This window comes from Electrophorus electricus, chromosome 11 (assembly GCF_041902795.1).
Source record: "Electrophorus electricus isolate QZ-2024a chromosome 11, ASM4190279v1, whole genome shotgun sequence".
Classification (NCBI taxonomy): Eukaryota; Metazoa; Chordata; class Actinopteri; order Gymnotiformes; family Gymnotidae; genus Electrophorus; species Electrophorus electricus.
The window spans coordinates 11,969,321-11,991,807 of record NC_137507.1 but is presented as its reverse complement, the minus strand read 5'-3'; the positions used below and the strand labels follow the sequence as shown (position 1 = coordinate 11,991,807).

At 39.1% G+C, this 22,487-nt stretch overlaps 1 protein-coding gene across 1 annotated transcript; it reads right to left on the bottom strand.

Annotated features, from left to right (window-relative positions):
• Window positions 1–4,356: 4,356 nt before the first annotated feature.
• On the bottom strand, window positions 4,357–21,515 carry LOC113569442 (scavenger receptor cysteine-rich type 1 protein M130-like). Its single transcript, XM_081723315.1, has 25 exons — window positions 21,285–21,515; window positions 20,860–21,168; window positions 20,245–20,547; window positions 19,767–20,075; window positions 19,459–19,504; window positions 19,181–19,332; window positions 18,197–18,493; window positions 14,888–15,199; window positions 14,458–14,760; window positions 13,908–14,216; window positions 13,482–13,796; window positions 13,047–13,379; window positions 12,426–12,740; window positions 11,697–12,002; window positions 11,512–11,577; window positions 10,986–11,300; window positions 10,054–10,107; window positions 9,819–9,962; window positions 9,612–9,710; window positions 6,392–6,454; window positions 6,061–6,117; window positions 5,893–5,967; window positions 5,535–5,597; window positions 5,361–5,411; window positions 4,357–4,914 (listed from the first exon to the last, which is right to left on the bottom strand). Exons 1-25 carry the CDS (start codon window positions 21,436–21,438, stop codon window positions 4,898–4,900), a joined length of 4,767 nt encoding a protein of 1,588 aa, XP_081579441.1. The 5' UTR covers window positions 21,439–21,515; the 3' UTR covers window positions 4,357–4,897.
• Between the last annotated feature and the right edge of the window lie 972 nt (window positions 21,516–22,487).

Here is a 22,487-nt window from a genome sequence, read left to right as displayed (position 1 = left end):
TAATTCAGTCTCTCTTTCAATAATACATATTTAGCTACACATTACAACTTAATAAAGACAATTTTATTTACCTTGCTTCATGATGGGCAGTCCCCATTCAATCATTAGGTGCACAAATCCATTTTATTGCCAAATACCCAGTCACCATTTTCAAACCTGTATAATCACGGGACAAACAATTTAGACCTCAGAAACTTATGTTGCTAGGCTACTTATCTCTTGAACAGCATGGGCAAATGTCACTTCTAGCTGATGTTCAGATAGAATCCCCCTTTTACCTAAAACAAAATGTTCTTATGGTTGATTCAGATGCACCATGTTGTCCTCCATCTGAAGTAACAGCTTTGTAAATGTCTAAATATGTAGCTCTATAATCCATAATTTTTAACATTTTTCTTTCATTCATTTCAATCTTTTTAGAGGGAATTTGCGCTAAAAACAAATATAAATGCACACTGACATATTTGGAATTAATAAAAGCATATTTCACACAGTCTGTGTGGATTTCATTGTCCAATGTATCAGATCAGTGAATAGTTGAATGAGACAGGGCCCATACAGCTCTACTGTAAACAGTTACTGTGCATATGCATGTACATGTAAAGACTTTTTATGTTGCTGTTGTTATTTTAGTCGCTAACTTACTGATCGTCAAACATCTAAATATTTAACTTGGACTGATTGTATTAAAGTGGCCTTTTTAGTATCAGCACATTGTAATTACATATAGCAATAACAATGTAATAACATTTTATTAACACCATGTAATAACAACGATAAAGTTAATGAGAGGACACTATATATATATATATATATATATATATATATATATATATATATATATATATATATATATATATATATATATATATATATATATATAGTCTACATTCATTGTAGCAAATATAATTACAGTTAACTTTTTAATAGTTACTACACACAAGAATGATGCATTTTAATAACAATGTGATAATGTAATAATTTAATAACACCACGTAATAGCAATGCATTTTCATGTAATAACACATTATAATAACAGTAATAGTGTTTGCTTGATACTGACCTATCTATTCCCAAATATGGATATGTATTTAACAATAGAATGAATAAAACTATGAACATTTCCATAAGGCAAACCAGTGCCTATATCCACAGAATGCTTGTACAGTACTGAAAATAACTAAGATGATGACAAAGCACATTTCATACACAGCTTCAAGCTGTTACAACTCATAAGGATTTACAATTCACGTAAACATAGTACCGAGCCTATAGTACACTGGTAATTTACACTTACACTTCTCTATATTCGTTAGTACTGCATGTTCCTCATAACTAAAATATTACTACACAAACTGTTCTTCAGAAGAACTTCGAGTTAGAATTCATGTGCAATTTATTCTAATATTAACACTGATAGTAAAAACTCTGCTGTAATATTTTTTACCAACACACACACACACACACACACACACACAAACACACACACACATACACACACCATGATTAAGTAGTATAACTAGGCCTATTTATAACAATAATAAAAAAATAATTGTAGGCATAGTACACACAATAAAGTTAATGAGAGGACAAGGAAATGATGCTGCAGTTCTTCTGCAAGGCCATGTACGAAGTGTCTTCTTCTCTCTGTGGACCCTTTATATGCCTCGTGCAAAAAGTGTGCATTCATTGCTGCCAGGCCAAGCATATTATAGAACAACTGCAACTGTTCACTTGCATGTTCCTTTGTATATGTACATGCCTTCTGGTCCATGCTGTAAAGAATTCAGAGAAGTACATGTTATATTTTTAAGAAATTGTTTTATGAAATGTAAGTCAGTAATGCAACATTATTTATATACGCATTACCTTTTGCTATCATGTTTTGTTTTTGTTTGTGCCCATTGGTAATCTGCATGTGCATTACTAATGCATGTGCATTAGTGCATTGGACAGTGGACCTAGGTAGGAAACAGCTCCCCATTGATAGTAATATGTTCTCCTGGCTTGTATCACATATTACAGTTACATACAAAACATTGCCAAATGTAATGTTGCAGCAAATCTGTCAAGCTTCACACATTCCACACAGGTGTCATCAAAGGACAACTGCCACAGTCTGCTGAGATTCCATGCTGTATGAAGAGAAAAAATAGCAGATACATTTATTACAAAATTACATTTTGTACATTTTGCCACAAGCTGTCAAGTGTGGGATGGTTAGTGAATTCCAAAAAGATGATCACTGAGTACCTCTGCTTTGCTTCAGTTGACCTACATAATGAACAGCGAACATTTTCTGGTGTGGGACTCAAATTACTACATTTATGAAAAGTAGCTTGCAATATATACTTTTCTGTGAGATTCATAGATCACACGAACTGTGAAATCAGTTTGCTCTCCTAATATGTGCATTATTAATTATTGATAAAAAAGTAAAATGTGTATATAAGTCTCGTGCTTAAGTGTGAATGTTGTTGATATTTGAACCATGATGCCACGTATTCGTTATTGTGTGTGTTAATAAACATGTGTTCTGTGTTCCACAACTCGTTCCTGCATCCTGCTCTGCCTCCTCTGCGTAACAGAAACAAAAAATTAAACATATGTCTGCAGGCAAACATAGCTATTTCTAACTCCTGAGCAGTTAATGTGCTCTTTCTATATTTCTTTCTCATTTTTTTCTCATTGTTTCTCTCATTGTGCATCTGAATCGACCATAAGAACATCCTCCTGTCAAAATGTAGATATAAATGCCATCAGACATCAGTGTCATTGAATGTCATTCATGTGTTAAAGACTGACAGTGCAATATAATGTAAAAATCAAAAGAAAGAGCAGTTTAACAAAATTGTTGCTGCAAGATTCTGACAGGATCAGCTTTGCATATGTAACACTGTCAGGAAAAAGCTGCACAAAGTTAATCATACAAAAGTTGGTTGCAGATAGAAGTATATTTGGGCAGTAGTGTGGGTAAATAAAGTTATTAGCAGTACTGTATTTTCCAGAAACAAGGTGGTTATATTCAAACATACTTTCTACACTATCAGGAGCCTGTGAAGGTGTGATATAATCATCTCATGTGTTTTCTGTCCCTAGGCCACCTAAATCAAATACAGTGATCTGATAAAGTAATTTCTGTAAACATCTCTTTAATTTTAATGAAGTGATGAATTAAACAAACTTACTTGTCAGGCCACTGCTGGTAACAGCATCATCATAATACTCAGTCTTTTCTTCATTGACATATTTTGCTGAAAAATAATATTAAAAGTTGTATGTTTACGACAATACAGCACTGACTGTGAAAGTAGAACATTATTAATTAATAATTCTGTTACAAAGTGACATCTAGTTTAAGGATCTGAAACAGTCATTAGTTGGCTGTCTTTATGGGGAGGCCAGTAATAAAACAGACATTAAATGGAACATTAGTTGTTTTAATCATGAACATTCTACTTTTATATTGTACAGTATGTGAGTTCTTTATGAGCACAGGACAAAATGCACAGAAATGAAACACATTCAATTAATAACCCTTTATTAATTCCAAAGTTTTTACTCACAAAGCTGTCAACAATGCACGTCAAGGCATCTATTGCTCACACTTATAGGATTCCGTAGTGAGTCAAACCTTTAACACTAGTGATTTTGTTGGAGGCCTATACAAAGTAATGTGTAAGACAGAGTGTTTATCTTGACGACATCCTGATGTGAAACAGTCATTTGTTGGCTGTCTGTAATGATCCCACCAGAAACAGGCAAGAGGCAGAATGCATATGCATGAGGTGGTTTAGTAAACGAGGAAAACACAAACAAGAAGAGCAAAATAAACAGAGGCAAGAGGAAAACACTGAGGCAGGTAATACACGAACTCAGCAAACAGTAAAGCATAATCAACACACAATACAACCAACCTAACTTACCAAAATAACCAACAAACTAGAAGACACTACACAGGGCTTAAATAACCAAGACAATCAGGCACTAAACAGACTCAGGTAAACATGGGACAGGGAGAACCAAAACACGGACTGGAATAAAGGAACAGACGAGGGGCAGAGAAAATGAAACCAAGGAGCAGAACAAGGAAGTAAAGGAAAACAAAGACATGAGAGGGAAATCATAAAACAGAGACGCTAGGAGGGTGACAAATCATCACACTGTCTTTATGGGGAGGCCAGTAATAAAAAAAGACATTAAATGGAACATTAAAACAACTAATCATAAACATTCTACTTTTAGCTTGTACAATATGAGTTCTTTATGAGCACAGGACAAAATGCACAGAAATGAAAGCCATTCGTAATTGTGTAATAATATTTTATTCATTACAATGTTTTTACTCACAAGGCTGTTGTCCAGACAAATAAAGCATCTATTGCTCACATTTATAGGATTCATTAGTGAATCAAACCTTTAACACCAGTGACTTTGTTGTAGGCCTATACAGAGTAAGGTGTGCATCTTTATACAGGACAAAACAAAACAAGAACAAAACAGAATCTAAATGCTAGCTAACTGTTTATAAAACCATAATAATCTTATGAACATGCTGCTAATATCACCATGGTCATGGGTTTGATTCCCAGGGAGCACATGCACTGAATACTGATAAATGAGCCCTTGCAACAAATAACATATCAGCCATTTCAAGCTACCAAATTCAACATTATGCATGTAATATATGTATATAAAAGGGTTAATATTGTATTTCTATGATGCTTCTATGTTTAAAATGATTTTCAAAAATGTGTTCTGGCAAAAGGGTAAAGCAAGACATTGAACCATTTGTGATCTAAACACTGTTTGAGTTTCAAGAGGTCAAATGTCATTTCCTGAGCAAAAGCACTCTCATTCATGAGGTTTTCTCTGACTGAAGCCTTTCCTCTGTGTCTTACAGGTTATCATAGTCTGCAAGTAAAAGAACAAGAGTAAATATACCAATTTAGTTTTGCAAATTCATATTTCTGTTTCTGTTTCAAATACAGGATGCTTTGCAATGTAACAAAACAAAGTGTTGATATAATAAAAACATAATATAATACAGTCAAATCTTTTTTTAAACATACATTATTGATGCTTTTTAGATTTGGTGATTCTTCAAAGCACACAGATCACATGTCTATAATGTTTTAGATTGGTCCGTATTCTCACAGCACAAATTATCATTACACTACAATACACTCAGAACATTCTTCAAAACATCAGCATTATCATTACATATTATCATCAAATGTCAGATTCTACATAGAGGCCAGTCCATCTTTAATTAACAATACGCAGTGAAGCTGGAATGTGCAAGTAAAGAGAAAAACCTGTTATAATGGGCTCCACCTAAACTGCATCTGTATTCTCACCTGTATCACCTCCTGAGTCCTGTCCAGGGGAGATGACATCATCATAGTCCTCTGGAGTGAGAGCCACACCAGCACATGTAAACAAGTTTTAATGCCACTGAGCAACAAGTCTGACATTATTAATGTGTTGATTCTTGTGCTTAGAATTACATTATCATTTTAAGAGAAACCAACCTGTTGTAAGATGCGAGTTTGGTGCAAGAGTAACGGCATCATCATAGATCTCTATGACATCCTCTATTAAAATGTAAGATAAATACCATAAGACATCAGTGTCATTGAGTGTTATTAATGTGTTTAAAACTGACAGCGCAAACTGATGTAAAAATGAACAAAAATATCTTAAGAAAAATAATTGATAGTATATGTATCACTGTCAATGTTACAAGACAAAGCTGCACAAGGTTGAAGTTGTATTAATGTTGCAAATTGACAGCAAATTACAGTTACCTATTTGGGCAGTAGTGTGAGTAATGAAATGATTAGTAAAGCCTACATTTTCTAAAAGCAAGGGGGTTTTATTCAAGCATACTTGCTACAGTATCAGGTGTCTGTCCATGTGTGATGTCTTTGTATTTATCCTGTGGATTTTCTGTCCCTAGATCACCTAAATCAAATAAAATGAGCTGATGGAGTAATTTCAGTCATCATCTCTTTCATTTCAATGAAGTGAGGAATTAAACAAATTTAATTGACAGACCACTACTGGTGACAGCATCATCATAATACTCAGTCTTTTCTTCACTGACAGATTTTGCTGTAACCGAAAGAAAAGTGAATTTGTTGTAAATTATATTAAGATATATGTTGCATCCAAAGAGAATTGTCTATGACAACAGTCACCAAAACTCTACAAGGTAACACATCCACAAGGTACCACATCTGGCACCCACAGCACACTGACTAAGGAGTTTTTAAAAAGTTGTATGTTTACGACAAAACAGCATTGATTGGAAGTATAAGATTATTAAAGAACACTATGATTTCTATCAATTCTAATATTTCTCTGTGAGATGTAATCCCACCCTTACCTGAGAGAAGCTCTTTACCAACATCTTCATAACCAGAATGCTGAGCCTCTGAGTTGATATATTCTGTCAGAAGAGAACAGAGCAATCATGAAACATGCTTGAAACAGGAACTTATGAGCATCTTCCTTCAGGGATAATAATGAGCTGTGAGAAAAACAGAATATTTGTCCAGTTGACTGCCATGTCTCCATACAATACAAATACAATAATCCAGGGGTGTCACTAGACCCAATTTAATGGAGCATATGCCCCACTGAAATGTTTCCATGCCCCAATATAATCACTGATAAAAGTCACTGAGCTAAAATTCAGTACAAAATCCATAATGCTTTACATTTTAACCTTGTTGAGTAGAACTATACCATGTAATCCCTGTAGTGAATTTATATGTCCCATAATGACCCAGTATCTTTCCAAATGCTTGAGCAGCTAATAATAATAGTGATGCCAGTGTTTAAAAGCAAGTCAGAAGACAAGGTAATGATCATTTAAAATCTACTCACATATAACCATTTCACTTACCAAAAAACACATATTGAACCATTAAAATGAAGGCACTGGTTAAGTTAACAAGGGGGCACTTCTAACTAGATAACCCAAACTTAGAAAATGAGAAATATAACCAGTAAACTATTCATTTTGCACATTTGTGTTATTTAGTTAGCATGAACTGGTGATGGAAAAACAATCACAATTCACATGTAGTTTTATCTCTCAAAGGAAACATTTCATAAGATTATTTGATGAGAACATGTGAAAATAGTATTAAAATTAAATGCAAGATCTTTAATGTAACGTATTAAATAGAAATTATTTTTCACATGACAGAAGTGAGAGAGCAGGGAATAAGAGTGAGAAGAGAAGAAGAAGAGAGAGAAAGCATGAAAGCAGATGCAGAACAGGTAGAAGTAGTAAGAGAGAGTGTAAGGGCTGGCGCCAGGCCGAGGCCCCTTCCGGCTAGCAGAGTAAGGCCTCGAGTCAACCACACCACTAATCAGGCTTAACATCCAACAGTTGGGCTAGACCTTATATAAGCCCAGTGAACCAGTCATTCAGTGCTGGGTCTTTGCCAAAGTTCTGAGCTAAGCTCCTAGCCAGTAACTTAAGGTATTGAGTTCTTTGAGCTCTCGTGCTACACCTCACTTCTGTGCTGCGAGGGTGTCCGTGTTCACACGTCCCCTCCTATCTCCAGTTTTCCCTCTCGAGTCTGTCTTTCTCCGGAGGCTTCCCTTAGCCATTCAAGTTCCTCCCTGTTTTGTGGTTTTCTTTGGGAAGTTTTAGTTTGAGTTTTCCCCAGTGCATTGGGGTTGCCATTTCTTCCTCTGGCGTCCTTTGTTCTCCCTTTTTTTTCCACGCTCAGCGTGGTGTTTAGTTTTTTCTTTTGTTTTACCTGACCCGAGCTCTAACTGTTCGGCACACGGGCCCACCATTGTTAGAGCATGGTTGCTCACCCAATAGGCTGTTGGTGTCATCACCCATTGACCTGGGTTTGAGACCACCTTACAGAGAGCAGGGAAAGGAGCAACAGAAAAGTATAGGCACAGTTCTGCCCCTCCTACTGACTGGCAAACAAAGGGGCTGAGCTATACCCTCCTTCATTCTGTGTGTGTCTCAGTTTAGAAGATAGTCTTGAAATACCCCTGCACCACACATGCAAATAAAAACACACAAATATGTGCACACACTCTGTGTAACCTTTATCCTCTTAGTCTTTCTGTCTGTCGGAGCTACACAGAGTCACACAAAGATTTAACCTCTTCCTATTGCTCTTTCTATGTATCTCTGCTTCTCTCACACACTCAAGCCAACTCAAACAATCATGCACACACTCACCTTATCTCTCTTTCCCCTTCTTGTTATTTATTTCACTCTCTGTTTCTCTCCCTCACACATAGTAACACACTCAAGCATACACTTGAGACAAAAAGCAAAAGGTGTAAGCATACATTTCTTCAAAACCTAAAAGAATTACACACTCCAACTTTGCCTAACCAGATACTTCTCAGCAGTATTCCCACAATTACAACTTGCCCTCTCAACTATATAATTATTTAAATATATTACTTTACATCACATTTACATATTCAGGATGTAAAAAAAAGTGCCTAGAGATAAACAACTGGAAAGGCACCAAATTGAACAAAGAAAAAACAACATTTGGCCATTAACAGCAATGACTGACTTGAGGTCTAAAGAATATATCAAAGGGTAAAAATCTCATGTCTAAACAGGACATAGAAATTTCCATTTATGACATTTAGCAGACGCTCTTATCCAGAGAGACTGACAAAAGTGCTTTGTCATTTATTCATAGAATATCCTAGTACAGTACAGTAGGATAGAGTCCAACAATGAAGTATGCCTTGTCCTACAGACAAGATTACTGCACTAGTCTTTATACTGGCCTAAACAAGTTCACAATTAAACTGTTACATCTTATTCAAAAGGCAGCTGCCAGAAATCTTACCAAAACAAATAGAGTTGAGCACATTGATTCCAGTTTTCACATTCTTACATCCACTACCAATTCATTTCAAAGTTCTTCATTTTTGGTACTTCTATATATAATTATATACAAACAATTGTATATAAATCACTGAATGGCCTAGAACCAAAATCTCTGATCTACTGGAAGAGTACAAATCCAATAGACCAGTCAGGCTAGTCAGCTAATGCTGCCTAGAATCAGAACCAAATATGGTGAGGCAACTTTTAGACAGTATGATGCTAAAAGCAATCACAACCTTCTTAATGTTAGATATACCCCAAATGTTATTGTTTAGATTGACAATGTTCTTGTTTTCTTGTGCCTTTATCTTTTAACTTGTAATTTTACTTTACTTTAAATCTACTCCTATTTTTTAAAGCCCTTTCTGAGGTGACAGATCTCAGCCTTTATTATTTAAAACCTTTTTCCACTCAACGTTTCTATAAATTTGAGTAAAGTACCTTGAATTCCTATTGTGCATGAAAGGTACTATATATTAAAACTTGCCTTGCCTTACAGTGATAAGGCAGATAGTTATCATGATACTGCTCAGATCTCTTAATGTAGTGAGCAGCAAGATGTGAAATGTCATAAGGTATGAAAAGAGTGCGATACAGTCACACAGCTTCAAAATAACAAATATAACACACAAGCTCTCTCATTTTTCTCTCACTCTGTCTGTCTTTCTTTTATCTCTGTCATACACACTAGGAATGCCTGCATATTACTCACCCTTTTGAGCTGAGATGGGAGTTCTTTCATTGGTGATTCTGTGGTCAATCTCCTCATAGATTACTTCAGGCAAAGTCTTATGCCTGCTCTTAGAGAGCACTGGATGTGAAGACAGGAGGAAACATGGCTCCAGCAAATGAATGACAGACTGAAGGATTAATGATGTAAGATGTCTGAAACCAAATATTATCAGTCAATTTACTCTACCTCTCCTGAGCACTCGGTTCTGGTAAACCAGCCCAGAGAGAAGCACTAAGGCCAGGAAGAGCAGCACTCCCAGTACCAGCAGGACCACTGGAGAGGTAGCTGGTTGAGGTAGAGGTCGACTGGTTGTTATCTCAGATTTACTAACTGGACAGGAAATTGCAAAAGAGAACGTGTATAAACAGTATTTTCCATTTGAATGTTTTAGAAAAATGAGGGAGAGGAATGAAAAAAGGACCTGAGATGGAGTCGGTGGTTACTTTGCTTGTAATAACAGGGGTCAGGGAGATGTCTAGAATTAGAGAACCAAATCAGTTAGGTGGACACAGAACTCACACACACACAAATCAAAGCCATAACTAGCTCTATTCTCTAATTGACCCTAGCAAGTATATGTTTGTTATCATTTAAATCACATTTCTTTCTAGACATTTTTGATATTATTATTGTTGCTGTTGTTGTTATTGATGTTGACACTCATAATGATGATAAAGATTTACGTGTAAAATCCAGCATTTCTAAGGATATTCAAAAAAAAAAAAATAATTGTCACTAATTTACATTGTCACGGACCAAATGTCAATATTTAATTGTGAGGTTGGCAGTTCTGGTAAGCCAAAAAGCAATTCATGAATAATGAAGCTGTGGATGACATTTTTATTTGCTCATTTTTTATTCAGATTTGACTGTATACTAATACTACTTCAATGTATAAGGACATGTATTTTCAGGGCTATACATTAGTTAGGAGGGAAGAACTTAATTACTAGTTTCTTCTCATTTCTTTAACTGTTATCTCACTTCTTTGCACCTCTTCCTCGTGACTTAGCTCCTCCCTCTGGGGACATGACAAAATGATGCAAGGATGAGATGTGAGGACAGAGGGCTCAGTGACAAAACTTCCACCCAGAGTCCTTGCTTACTGAGGCACAAGTTTAAAGCAACATGACTAATTGATGATGTGCTGCACAGGTGTATCCCTCATCACCAGGTTCAACACCCAGAGATGCATAACAAGGTGTAATTAGACTACAAACTAAAAAAACATCAAAACATTGCAAGCACAATTTCTATTTTTCAGCTACTGAATTTGTCAAGGTAGTTATTTATTGAATTTATTGAATTTATTGAATTATTGAATCCAAAACCCTGTCTGAGGTATCCTCTGACCTGCACAAGTGACGCCAGCATCCTCTTTGTGGGAGCAATCAGTGTGGTTCTTCAGTGAATAACTGCAGTCCCACAGGTGAATCTCATCCCCTCTACACTCCACTCTGTTCAACCAGATCGCCCCTTCACCAGCACCAAAGGCAGCACTCCCATTAGCACTCAGTGCCTTCCCACAGCCCAGCTGTCTGCAGACCACCTCAGCATCCCTGATGTCCCACTGATCATCACAGATGGAGCCCCACACAGCATTATGATAAACCTCCAGCCTCCCAGAGCAGCTTCCCTTTGGTCCACTCAGCCTGAGAGGCAGCAGAACTATACCACAGACATATGACATGAGGAGAAAATACTGCACAGGACAGTTAGGGTAGTAACATAACTGTCTGGGTTCAGCAGATACCACATTTCTTGTCAGCTTTGACTGTGTGAAGTATTGATGTTGAGTAATCCATTAAAATTTACAATGACTAGAGTAAGATATTGGAAGAATTTTTATTCATGCTCTCATTAATCAATGCATCCTTACCTGAGCACTGTCCTTGATGGGGAAATGAAGAGCATTTCACATGTTTTTGTAATTGTTTCTGCACTCCTGTGAGTATGGTAATATAAATTATGATTGCAGATTTAACATTTATGAGCATTTAATTATTAACTTCTCAGCTACTTGATATCTGCAAGAATCTTTACATGCAGGGAGAATCTGCCTACCTGAACAGGTAATGTGAGCCACCTCCTTGTCATTATCACACTTGTTGTGCCCCCAGGGGTCAGATGGGCAGTGCCATAGAGTGGAGTCATGTTTCCTACATTTCACCTGATCCAGCCAGTTAGGAGATGATTCCACTCTTGCTGTGGCCCCAGACTCCCTGCCTGTTTTTCCACAGTTCAGCTCTTGACAGATCAAACTTGCTGTTTCCTCATTCATCCCATTCACACACACATTCCCCCAGGTTCCATTGTAGAACACTTCCAGATTCCCTTCACACCCCTCAGTGAGTCTGATCTCTTTAAACTCTGGTGAGAGAAAATATGCAGACAACTGTTTTGTCAATCTTTATATGATTCTTAAATGTTTCTACATGAGAGCTCACTCTACCCACATTATAAACAGGCAATTGCCATCAGTGTCTGCTAATTACTGTTATTTATGTTTCTTTAAACCCATATGAAACTTAGCTTTCTTAACAAAACTGAAATAGCTAAAAGCAAATTAAAATGAGTATTATTAAATATGACACTGCTTTGGTGCAGTTTGGGATTCTCTTCTATCAGAATTATTAGATATAATTATTGTACGCTCAATGTCATAGAGTTTTACATTTGACACTTGCCTTTGAACTGTGCAAATGTGTTAGATTTTATGTTATCACTATACACTTTAAACAACAAAATACAAGTAAATCAAATTCAAGAACAGCTGCAGTCAGCATACTTCACCTGAGCACACGACCCCTATATCCTCCTTGTGTCTGCAGTCATGCTTTCCCCCAGATTGATACCTGCAGTTCCACAGGGACGTCTCGTTTCCCTCACACTGCACCTCATTCAGCCATATGGGCCCGGTTCCTGGACCAAACCAGGCTGGTACGTAGGCACTGAGGGCCACTCCACACTGCAGCTGCCTGCACACCACCTGGGCATCCTCAATATCCCATGAGTCATCACACACTGTCCCCCACGATCCACTGAGGAAAACCTCCAGCCTTCCTGCACAGTCTACCCCAGAGCCAACCAGCCTGATGGAGGAATGGGCTGAAACACACACACACACACACACACACACACACACACACACACACACACACACACAAACAAAATGTGTATACTCACACAGTCACACCTTAATTGTCCAGAACAGTTCAGACAGTTTAAACTCTGGTTTTGATTTACATAGAATTGTTCCACCAAAATAAGAACACCAGGTTATTATTTTTGTTAATGTGACAAACATCATAAACGTCATCCTGACACAACTGGTGTACATTTTAGAGTAGATTAGGCAAGCATGTTATTAATTTTGTTAACAATTACCAGGTTTTAGGTTAATGTAACAATTACCAGAGCAGGTGATTGACAGCTGTTCCATGGAGCTGCAGGAGAGGTTGAGGAGGTGTGCACTGCTGCAGTTCCCCAGATGAGCTTCACTCCCAGAACAATTGAAACCCGTCACACACATTTGCCTGTGTTGATCAGGACTGGATGGAGAGGAGCTGGAGAAGTTTAGCACAGAGCCACAGCCCAGCTGTCTGCAGATCACTGAGGCCTCAGGCACACTCCAGGAGTCCAGGAGAACTCTCCTCCAGTCCTGGCTGAAGTAAACCTCAACCTGCCCCTCACACTCCCTCCCTCCAGACAACCGCACTTGCCCCTCATGAAAGGCCTGAGAGGAACCTGAATGGGAATATAATTAAACATGTAAATTAATAAGCTTATTTTAGCATGCAAAATATCACTAATTTCACTAATGTGGTGAACATGAGTGGAAGAGCTCACCATTGCAGATGACTCCAGCATCCTGTTTATGAGAGCATACTGCTCGACTCCATGATGAGATGGGACATTCTGACAGGTGTGTCTCATTCCCATGACAATTAAAAACATCAGCCCAGGTGCGGCCGCTCCCCTCCCCAAACCAATCCGCCGCCAACAAAGCTACAGCACTCCCACATTTCAGCTGTCCACAGAGGACACTGGCAGCTCTCATATCCCAGCTAGCCCCACAAACTGAGCCCCATTCACTGAGATACTGGAGCTCCACTCGACCAGAACAGGAGTCCCAGCCGTTCACCAGATGTGCTGCTGTGTGACCTGTAAAACAACACAGAACAGATCTGTAAAAAAGACAAGAACAACACTTATCTTAGTATCTCATAGTTGCATAATATTTCTGACAAAAAATGGTAAAGACTAATTCTTAACCTGAACATATTAGTCCCACATCCCTGTAATGGGAGCAGTTCTGTTTGACTGAAGATGGACAAAGAGTAATCTCAGATTCATTGCCCCTACACTGAAGCTCCTCTGTCCACACCAGGCCCTCCCCTCTGCCAAAAGCAGCTGCTCCCAGCACTTCGATAGGATGCCCACATCCCAGCTCTCTACAAACAACCTCTGCATCCTGTTGGTCAAAATTTGCATCACACACTGTGACCCAGGTCTTCCCATGAAGCATCTCTACTCTCCCAGAACACAGGTGAGGACCATCTTTAAGTCTGGGCATTTTGTGACCTGTGTGTAAAGTAACATCATTAACACAATGGACAACACATATAAGAATGAATTGTCTACAATCATTCAGTTACTTAAAACATACTATGAAATTTAAAGTCAGATTCATCTCATCTATGTTCTGTGTGTGATGGGTCTAGAATTACTCACAAATATGATATTTCTGATGTTTATACAAATCATGCTAAAAGAGATTAATAGAAAATAGACTGATTGAATAAACATACTGATTTAAACATACCTGAGCAGATTAATTCAGCATCATAATAATGAAGACAGCTATGTTTACCCCAGCCCAAGGATCCACAGTGTTTCACTGTAGACTCAGTTCCACTGCAGTCCACATGACTCATCCAAATTTGTCCTGATCCTGGTTTGTAACCTGCAGTACCACTCAGTATCTCTCCACAGCCCAGCTCTCTACACACCACTACTGCAGCTATTGTGCTCATACCAAAAGCACACACTGTTCCCCACTGTCCTCTATGAAGAACCTCCACTCTCCCAGCACAGCGACTTCCACCATCCACCAGCCTCACACTGCCTGTGTATGACCAAGAAGAAGAACATGATAGAGTAACAAAGAGAGACAGACAGATCATCATGTACAATGGGTTTTTAACACAGAAAATGTGTTTTATGTAAAATGTGAAATCAGTTTTAAAAAAAACTATTCTTACCAGCACACACCAGTCCCACATCACTGTCATGAGAACAGTCATGTTTGACTGCAGCTGATCTTGGACAGGAGTAAATATCCGATTCGTTGCCTCTACACTGAAGCTCTTCTGTCCACATCTGGCCCTCCCCTCTGCCAAAAGCAGCTGCTCCTAGCACCTCCACAAGAGGCCCACAGCCCAGCTCTCTACACACAACCTCTGCATCCTGCTGGTCAAAGTCAGCATCACACACTGTGGTCCAGGTCTTCCCATGAAGTACCTCCACTCTCCCAGAGCAGCGAGGACCACCAACCAGCCTTACTCCTAAAATATTAGTATGGGGAATAGAGACCATGTAACTTACTTACATTATTGATTTTTTATAATATTGCACTAGTTCAGACTATATCAGACCATAACCTGGTTCTGTTGTCACCCTCATACTGGTCTGTTGTCTTAAAACAACCTGTGACAAAGAAGTCAATAAGGAGGTTTCACCAGGCAGCGGAGGCTCTGCTGGTTTGCTTTGAGACTACAGACTGGGAGGTGCTCTATGAATCAGCTGGCAAGGACATTAATAGTATCACAGACTGCATCACCGACTATATCAACTTTTGACATCATTGTTCCTGTCAGGTGGGTATGTTGTTTCCTTAACAACAAGCCATGGGTCACCAAAAGCTGAAGGAACTTCTTAATAGGACAAAAACAGCCTTTCAGACTTAAGGACAAAGAACTATTGAAGGGGGTGCAGAAAGAGTTCTCCAGGAGAACAAGGAAGCCCATAGAAGGAAGCTGGAGATGAAGCTTCAGCAGAATACAAAGGAGGTGTGGACAGGCATGAAGCAGATCACTGGCTTCAAAATAAGGCAACAGACTGTTGAGGGCAGTCAAGACAAGGCCAATGAGTTGAATGTGTTTTTTAACCGGTTCAGCACAACACCCTGCGCCCACACCTGCAGGGGCATCTCCCCCACTTCCTCAACATCAACACCTCTTAAACATAAGCACCCACCCCCTCTTGCCCTACAGTCATTATCTGTTGATTCGCAACTTTCACAACTCCCCCACCCAGAAGCAACAACCAGCCAGGTGAAAAGACAGCTTTAAAAGCTTAGAGTCGGCAAAGCTACAGGGCCGGATGGAATCAGCCCAAGGGTACTGAAGGTTTGTGCAACCCAGTTGTGTGGGATCCTTCAGCAGCTCTATAACCTGAGCCTTAAGCAGGAGACTGCCAATGTGGTGGAAAACTTCCTGCCTAGTTCCTGTTCAAAAGAAGTCTACATCTTCCTTAAATGACTACAGACCAGTAGCGCTCACATATCACATCATGAAGGTCCTAGAAAGACTAGTGCTGTCATATCTTAGACCTATAGTCAGCCCTTTCCTGGAGCCTCTGCAGTTTGCTTACCAGCAGCAGGTTGGCGTGGATGATGCTGTTATCTACCTACTGCAGAAGGCACACACACATCTGGATCAGATCAACACCACTATAAAAATCACCTTTTTTGATTTCTCAAACATATTCAACACCATCCAACCTGTCAGACTGGGGGAGAAGATGGAGAGACTGCAGGTGGATGTGTCCATGATTGCCTGGTTCAAGGACTACCTGTCTGACAGACCCCAGTATGTGCAGCTGGGAGCAAGCCGATCTGAAGTCTTGGTCAGTAACATTGGCGCACCACAGGGAACTGTACTCTCACCTTTCCTATTCACCCTGTACACTACTGACTTCCAGTACGGGTCTGACCTATGCTATCTTCAGAAGTTTTTGAATGATTCTGCGGTGGTTGGATGTATCAAGGATGGTCAGGAGGGAGAACACAGAAATGTGGTTAACAGTTTTGTAGAGTGGTGTGAGAGGAACCATCTGCTCCTCAATGTGGACAAGACCAAGGAAATGGTGGTGGATTTCAGGAGGAGGAGGACAACAATCAGACCTATTACCATCAAGGATCAGGATGTTGAGCAGGTGGTAACATATGAATACCTTGGTGTCATCCTTGACAATAAACTGGACTAGAAGGGCAACTCAGATACTGTGTCCAGGAAGGGGATGAGTAGACTTTATTTTTTGAGGAAGCTCAGTTCCTTTAATGTGACCACCAAGATGCTGACAATGTTCTACCGGTCTGTTGTCGTGAGTGCTATCTTCTTTGCAGCTGTGAGTTGGGGAGGTAGCATCAGAGGAGGAGACACAAACAAGCTCAACAAACTGATCAAGAAGGCTGGCTCAGTCCTGGGCTGCTCTCTGGACAGTTTTTAGGTGGTGGTTAAAAGGAGGACAGTTAACAAACTCACAGCTATCCTGGGCAATACTTCACACCCCCTCCATAATCTACTGGCCAGACACTGGATCACTTTTAGTCACAGACTCATTCTGCTCCACTGTAGTAAGTAGCTGTACAGGAGATCATTCGTTCCAACTGCGATCACACTGTACAATCCTTCTTCTTTTTGTCTGGACACTACTGAGTGGTATTAAGCACTAGATAATCGTACTTACTATTAATATCCACTGTATTGTCATTCTCTTCTGCATTCACTGCACAATCATATATACACACCTAACTGAATGTTTGTATTGCACTGTCACTTTACCTGTTAGACTGTAAACAGTGAATGACCAGAATGATTGGTTACCGCACCACTTTTACACGTTGCACAACACAAACATACTATACCTTTGTATCTTAGTTCTTATTACATTTCTTATTTTTATATATTGGGTTTTTTTTTTTATTTGACTGCTTTTTTGCACTGTTGCCTTTTTTGTACCTTGAGCTACTGCAATATGTCAATTTTCCCCTAGGATTAATAAAGTGATCTATCTATCTATCTATCTATCTATCTATCTATCTATCTATCTATCTATCTATCTATCTATCTATCTATCTATCTATCTATCTATCTATCTATCTATCTATCTAGTTCATGCATGGTTCTTCATTAATGGCAGCAAATAAGAAATATATTATTAGAAAATAGATTTTGTGGGTGGTCTATTAAGTGACAAAGGATAATTTAATTTCCTTTACAAAAACTGAAGAAAGAAAGCATAGCTATTCTTTCTGAAAAAGGAACTCCACAATAATTGTTAAAAACTGATCTATCATAGCATGTCACATTCATAGGTTCATGTCCATAGAAGCTTCTAATGATAATGATGCCATGCTTTGCTTTTATTAAACAAATATAAAATTGAGATGCACAAAATTTGTAATGTCATAAGTGGCATAACAAAGTCTGAAAGCTAGCAAATATGCAGAAATGCCAGTCGAGGTGAATATATCCAGTCTAAAGATTAATATAATTTACCTGAGCAGATAACTCCTGCATGATGACAGTCACTAACCCTTCCACTTGAACCACAGTTCTTCAGCATAGACTCTGATCCACTACAGGCCACTTTATTCATCCAGATTGGTCCTGATCCTGGTCCAAAGTGAGCTTTACCCACTGCATCTAGAGCCTCCCCACAGCCCAGCTCTCTACACACCACTGCAGCATCTCTCATATCCCAGTCATCATCACAAACTGTTCGCCACTCTCCTCTATGAAGAACCTCCACTCTCCCAGTACAAGGCCTGCTGCCATTCGCCAGCCTCACCATGTCTGTATGTCAGGGAGAGAGAGAGCGAGAGCAAGAGTGAGAGAGAGAGAGAGAGAGAGAGAGAGAGAGAGAGAGTGTGTGAGAGAGAGTGATTAAGTTGGGAGGGAGGGGGGTATGCATAATTGTCATGTAAGTCACTGTTGTTACACACAGGCCACCAGATGGAGGACTCAGACGCTTCCCACATCCACCACCAGAGCTCACCTGCTCCAGAATACTGAATGGTTGCCATGGTTCTTAACTCTGCACACTAAGAAATGTTTGGAACTCTTTAACTGTATTATTTAAACTCGCTTGTTTTATTCTGAAGTCTTGCCACTTTTCTCTGTCTGCATTTCTGAACTATTTATCTGATGCATTTGGCTCTTTTTGTTTCTGACCCTCCTTTTTTAATGGTTTGTGATCTTCGCCATTTGTGTTTTGGCACTGATGCCTGATATAGAATAATTCCCTGGTTTTCTGCCTCTATACTTGTTAAGACTACACTTATTGTTGCTCTGTCCTCTTTAACTATTTCCACAGCAAGAAATCTGTAAATTAATCCTAATACTTCTCGAGCTTCAGCATCACCATTACAAAGAGAAAATGCTAAAATTATATATAATTCATATATAGTTAAAATTCTATAACAGAATGGGTTTAAATTGTAAATAACTTACATGATTAGTGTCAGAAAATACAAGATTAACTGTGAATGATGCATTTCTTACCAGCACACAACAGTCCCACATCATTGTCATGGGAGCAGTCATGTTTGAGAGTAGATGATTTTGGACAGAGGTGAATCTGGGATTCATTGCCTCTACACTGAAGCTCCTCTGTCCACACCTGGCCCTCCCCTCTGCCAAAAGCAGCTGCTCCCAGCACCTCCACAGGAGGCCCACAACCCAGCTCTCTACACACAACCTCTGCATCTTGCTGGTCAAAGTCTTCAACACATACTGTGGCCCAGGTCTTCCCATGAAGCACCTCTACTCTCCCAGAGCAGTGAGGACCACCAACCAATCTGACCCCTAAAGTATTAGCATAAAAGAACAAAGAAAATTCAGTGCTTCCTAATGATTATTATTCACATGTTGAAATATGAATGTATTTGTTGGGCCATTAAAGTCTCAACCCTTAAAAGTCATGGAAAATCTTGAGTTGGAGGTGGGAAAAATACAATAATATGCATTATATTTTTAGATTCATAAATGACAAAGGCAAGGAAATTAATAAATGTTCAGTAGTAAACTGTATTATTTGAGTTTTATATTGAGATTTAGAGCATCTTACCTGAACAGATGACTCCAGCATTTTTGGTTTGATTACAGTCATGTTTACCCCAAACTGCTGATGTACAGTTCTTCAGTGTAGACTCTGATCCACTACATTCCACATCATCCATCCAGATTGGTCCTGATCCTGGTCCAAAGTGAGAATTACCCAGTACATCTACAGCCTCCCCACAGCCCAGCTCTCTACACACCACTGCAGCATCTCTCATATCCCAGTCATCATCACACACTGTTCCCCACTGTCCTCTATGAAGAACCTCCACTCTCCCAGCACAGTGACCACCACCGTCCATCAGCCTTACACTGTCTGTGCAAAATGAAAATTAGGAAGAAAGAAAGAGGTAGAGAGGTATGGAGACAAATCGGTAGAAAAAGACAGTTGTGGAAGAGATACAAAAAGGATGTTAAAATCTTACATAACTTATGATTATAGTTTGATAAATACATGTTTATATATGAATTAACCCAAATCTTACCCCCACAAACTAGTGCCACACCATGCTCATGAAAGCAGTTGTGTTTAAGTGTAGATGATGAGGGACAGAGGTGAATCTGAGATTCGTTGCCTGTACAATGAAGCTCTTCTGACCACACCTGGCCCTCCCCTCTGCCAAAAGCAGCTGCTTCCAGCACCTTCACAGGAGCCCCACATCCCAGCTCTCTACACACAACCTCTGCATCCTGCTGGTCAAAGTCAGCATCACACACTGTGTCCCAGGTCTTCCCATGAAGTACCTCCACTCTCCCAGTGCAGCGAGGATCACCAACCAGCCTAACTCCTAAAATATTAGTATGGGGAATAGAGACACATGTAACTTATTGTGAAGACCAAGAAATGCTTAAATAGCTTAATATTAAGGTAATGCTCTAATTAATGCATGGCTCATATGGTTTTCTTTAATGTCATAAAATATCAGTAAAAACCTTTATGTACAAAATACTGCCAACATACAAGACATGACAAACACAAATAGTCAGAAAAGTTTAAGAAATTTAATATATATAAAAAGTAGAGCCATAGTGACTAATACTATATTAGGTTCTGAATTACAATCAGTATAGATGTCATATGCATATGTATTGTAGTTTACCTGAGCAGATGACTCCAGCATTTTTAGTTTGATTACAGTTATGTTTACCCCAACCTGCTGATCTACAGTTCTTCAGTGTAGACTCTGATCCACTACATTCCACATCATCCATCCAGATTGGTCCTGATCCTGGTCCAAAGTGAGAATTACCCAGTACATCTACAGCCTCCCCACAGCCCAGCTCTCTACACACCACTGCAGCATCTCTCATATCCCAGTCATCATCGCACACTGATCCCCACTGTCCTCTGTGAAGAACCTCTACTCTCCCAGCACAGTGACTACTACCATCCACCAGTCTCACACTGTCTGTGGAAGACAGAATGTATACAGTGAAGACAATCTATTCTAAATGTGAAAGTGTTTTACATAAACAAATGAAGATGTGGAAATATGTCATTACTTAAAATAAATTTATTTCTTACCAGCACACAACAGACCCACATCGTTGTCATGAGAGCAACCTTGTTTGAATGAAGATGTCGGACAAGAGTAAATATCAGATTCGTTGCCTCTACACTGAAGCTCCTCTGTCCACACCTGGCCCTCCCCTCTGCCAAAAGCAGCTGCTCCCAGCATCTCCACAGGAGGCCCACAGCCCAGCTCTCTACACACAACCTCTGCATCCTGCTGGTCAAAGTCAGCATCACACACTGTGGTCCAGGTCTTCCCATGAAGCACCTCTACCCTCCCAGAGCAGCGAGGACCACCGACCAGCCTCACTCCTAAAATATTAGTATAAGGAATAGAGACAAATGTAACTTAATGTAATGACTAAGAAATGCTAAAACAGATTTCACAAAACCATGTTAACTTTTGATTCATTTTAACTATGTTTTTATTCCTTTTCTTCATGACTTTCTTTTTCATTTATTCTCTTTTTTTTGGTTGTTTTGTTTTGTTTTGGCTGGTTCCAACCCTTTGAGAGGAGTCTCACTGTAGAGCATGCATGATAGTAATCCTATTCCACAGACAACAGACTGGTATACCAATGGGTTTATAAACCTCCACAAACCGAATGCATTTGTGATTTGTGCCATAATATTGTAACAGCTTAAAACAGATGAGAAATTGAAGCAAAAATCATTAAATGCTGAGAACTGACAAACTTTATACTACGTCAATGGCAATGTGCAAAGTTTGCAATGACAGTTTGTGACCTCAGTTCCCTAAGCGAGCCCTGTCTGACTCCACTCCCTCCTGTTGCAAGTATTGTTCAAGATTTGTTTAATAATGACAACAAGTTGTCACCAACACAAGTCAGTCAACAAAAATGAAGAGGAGTTATCCTTCTGGCAGTGAAAAGAGAAAGAAGAAAAAAGAGGATAAGGAGAAAAAACATTATTAGTGAGTGGGGCAGATAATACCAAATAAATCTGCAAACATAGATCGGGGATAAAAGCCGGCGTTAAACAGCAAACGTTGTGACAAGCTGTGACATGTCTTTCTCGCCTCGCCGCACAACTTCTGGTGTGAAATGTTTAATGTTTCAACATGATTCAAAAACAAGACAAGAATAATCGAACACATTGCTTTCTCTACTATGTTGGTTTACCGTAGTGAAGAAAGAAATCCATAAATTGATAAATACATTGCTTTTATGTTGCCCATTTATTCACTTATTTATG

What these genes read in the sequence shown, in the direction of transcription:
- LOC113569442 (XM_081723315.1), bottom strand. Translation starts at nt 21,438, where the DNA reads ATGCTGGGAGCAGCTGCTTTTGGCAGAGGGGAGGGCCAGGTGTGGACA. An exon ending in TGCTGGAGTCATCTGCTCAG is followed by an intron (nt 20,548 to 20,859) that starts GTAAACTACAAT and finishes CTAATATTTTAG; the next exon opens with GAGTTAGGCTGGTTGGTGAT. An exon ending in TGCTGGAGTCATCTGTTCAG is followed by an intron (nt 19,505 to 19,766) that starts GTAAGATGCTCT and finishes CTAATACTTTAG; the next exon opens with GGGTCAGATTGGTTGGTGGT.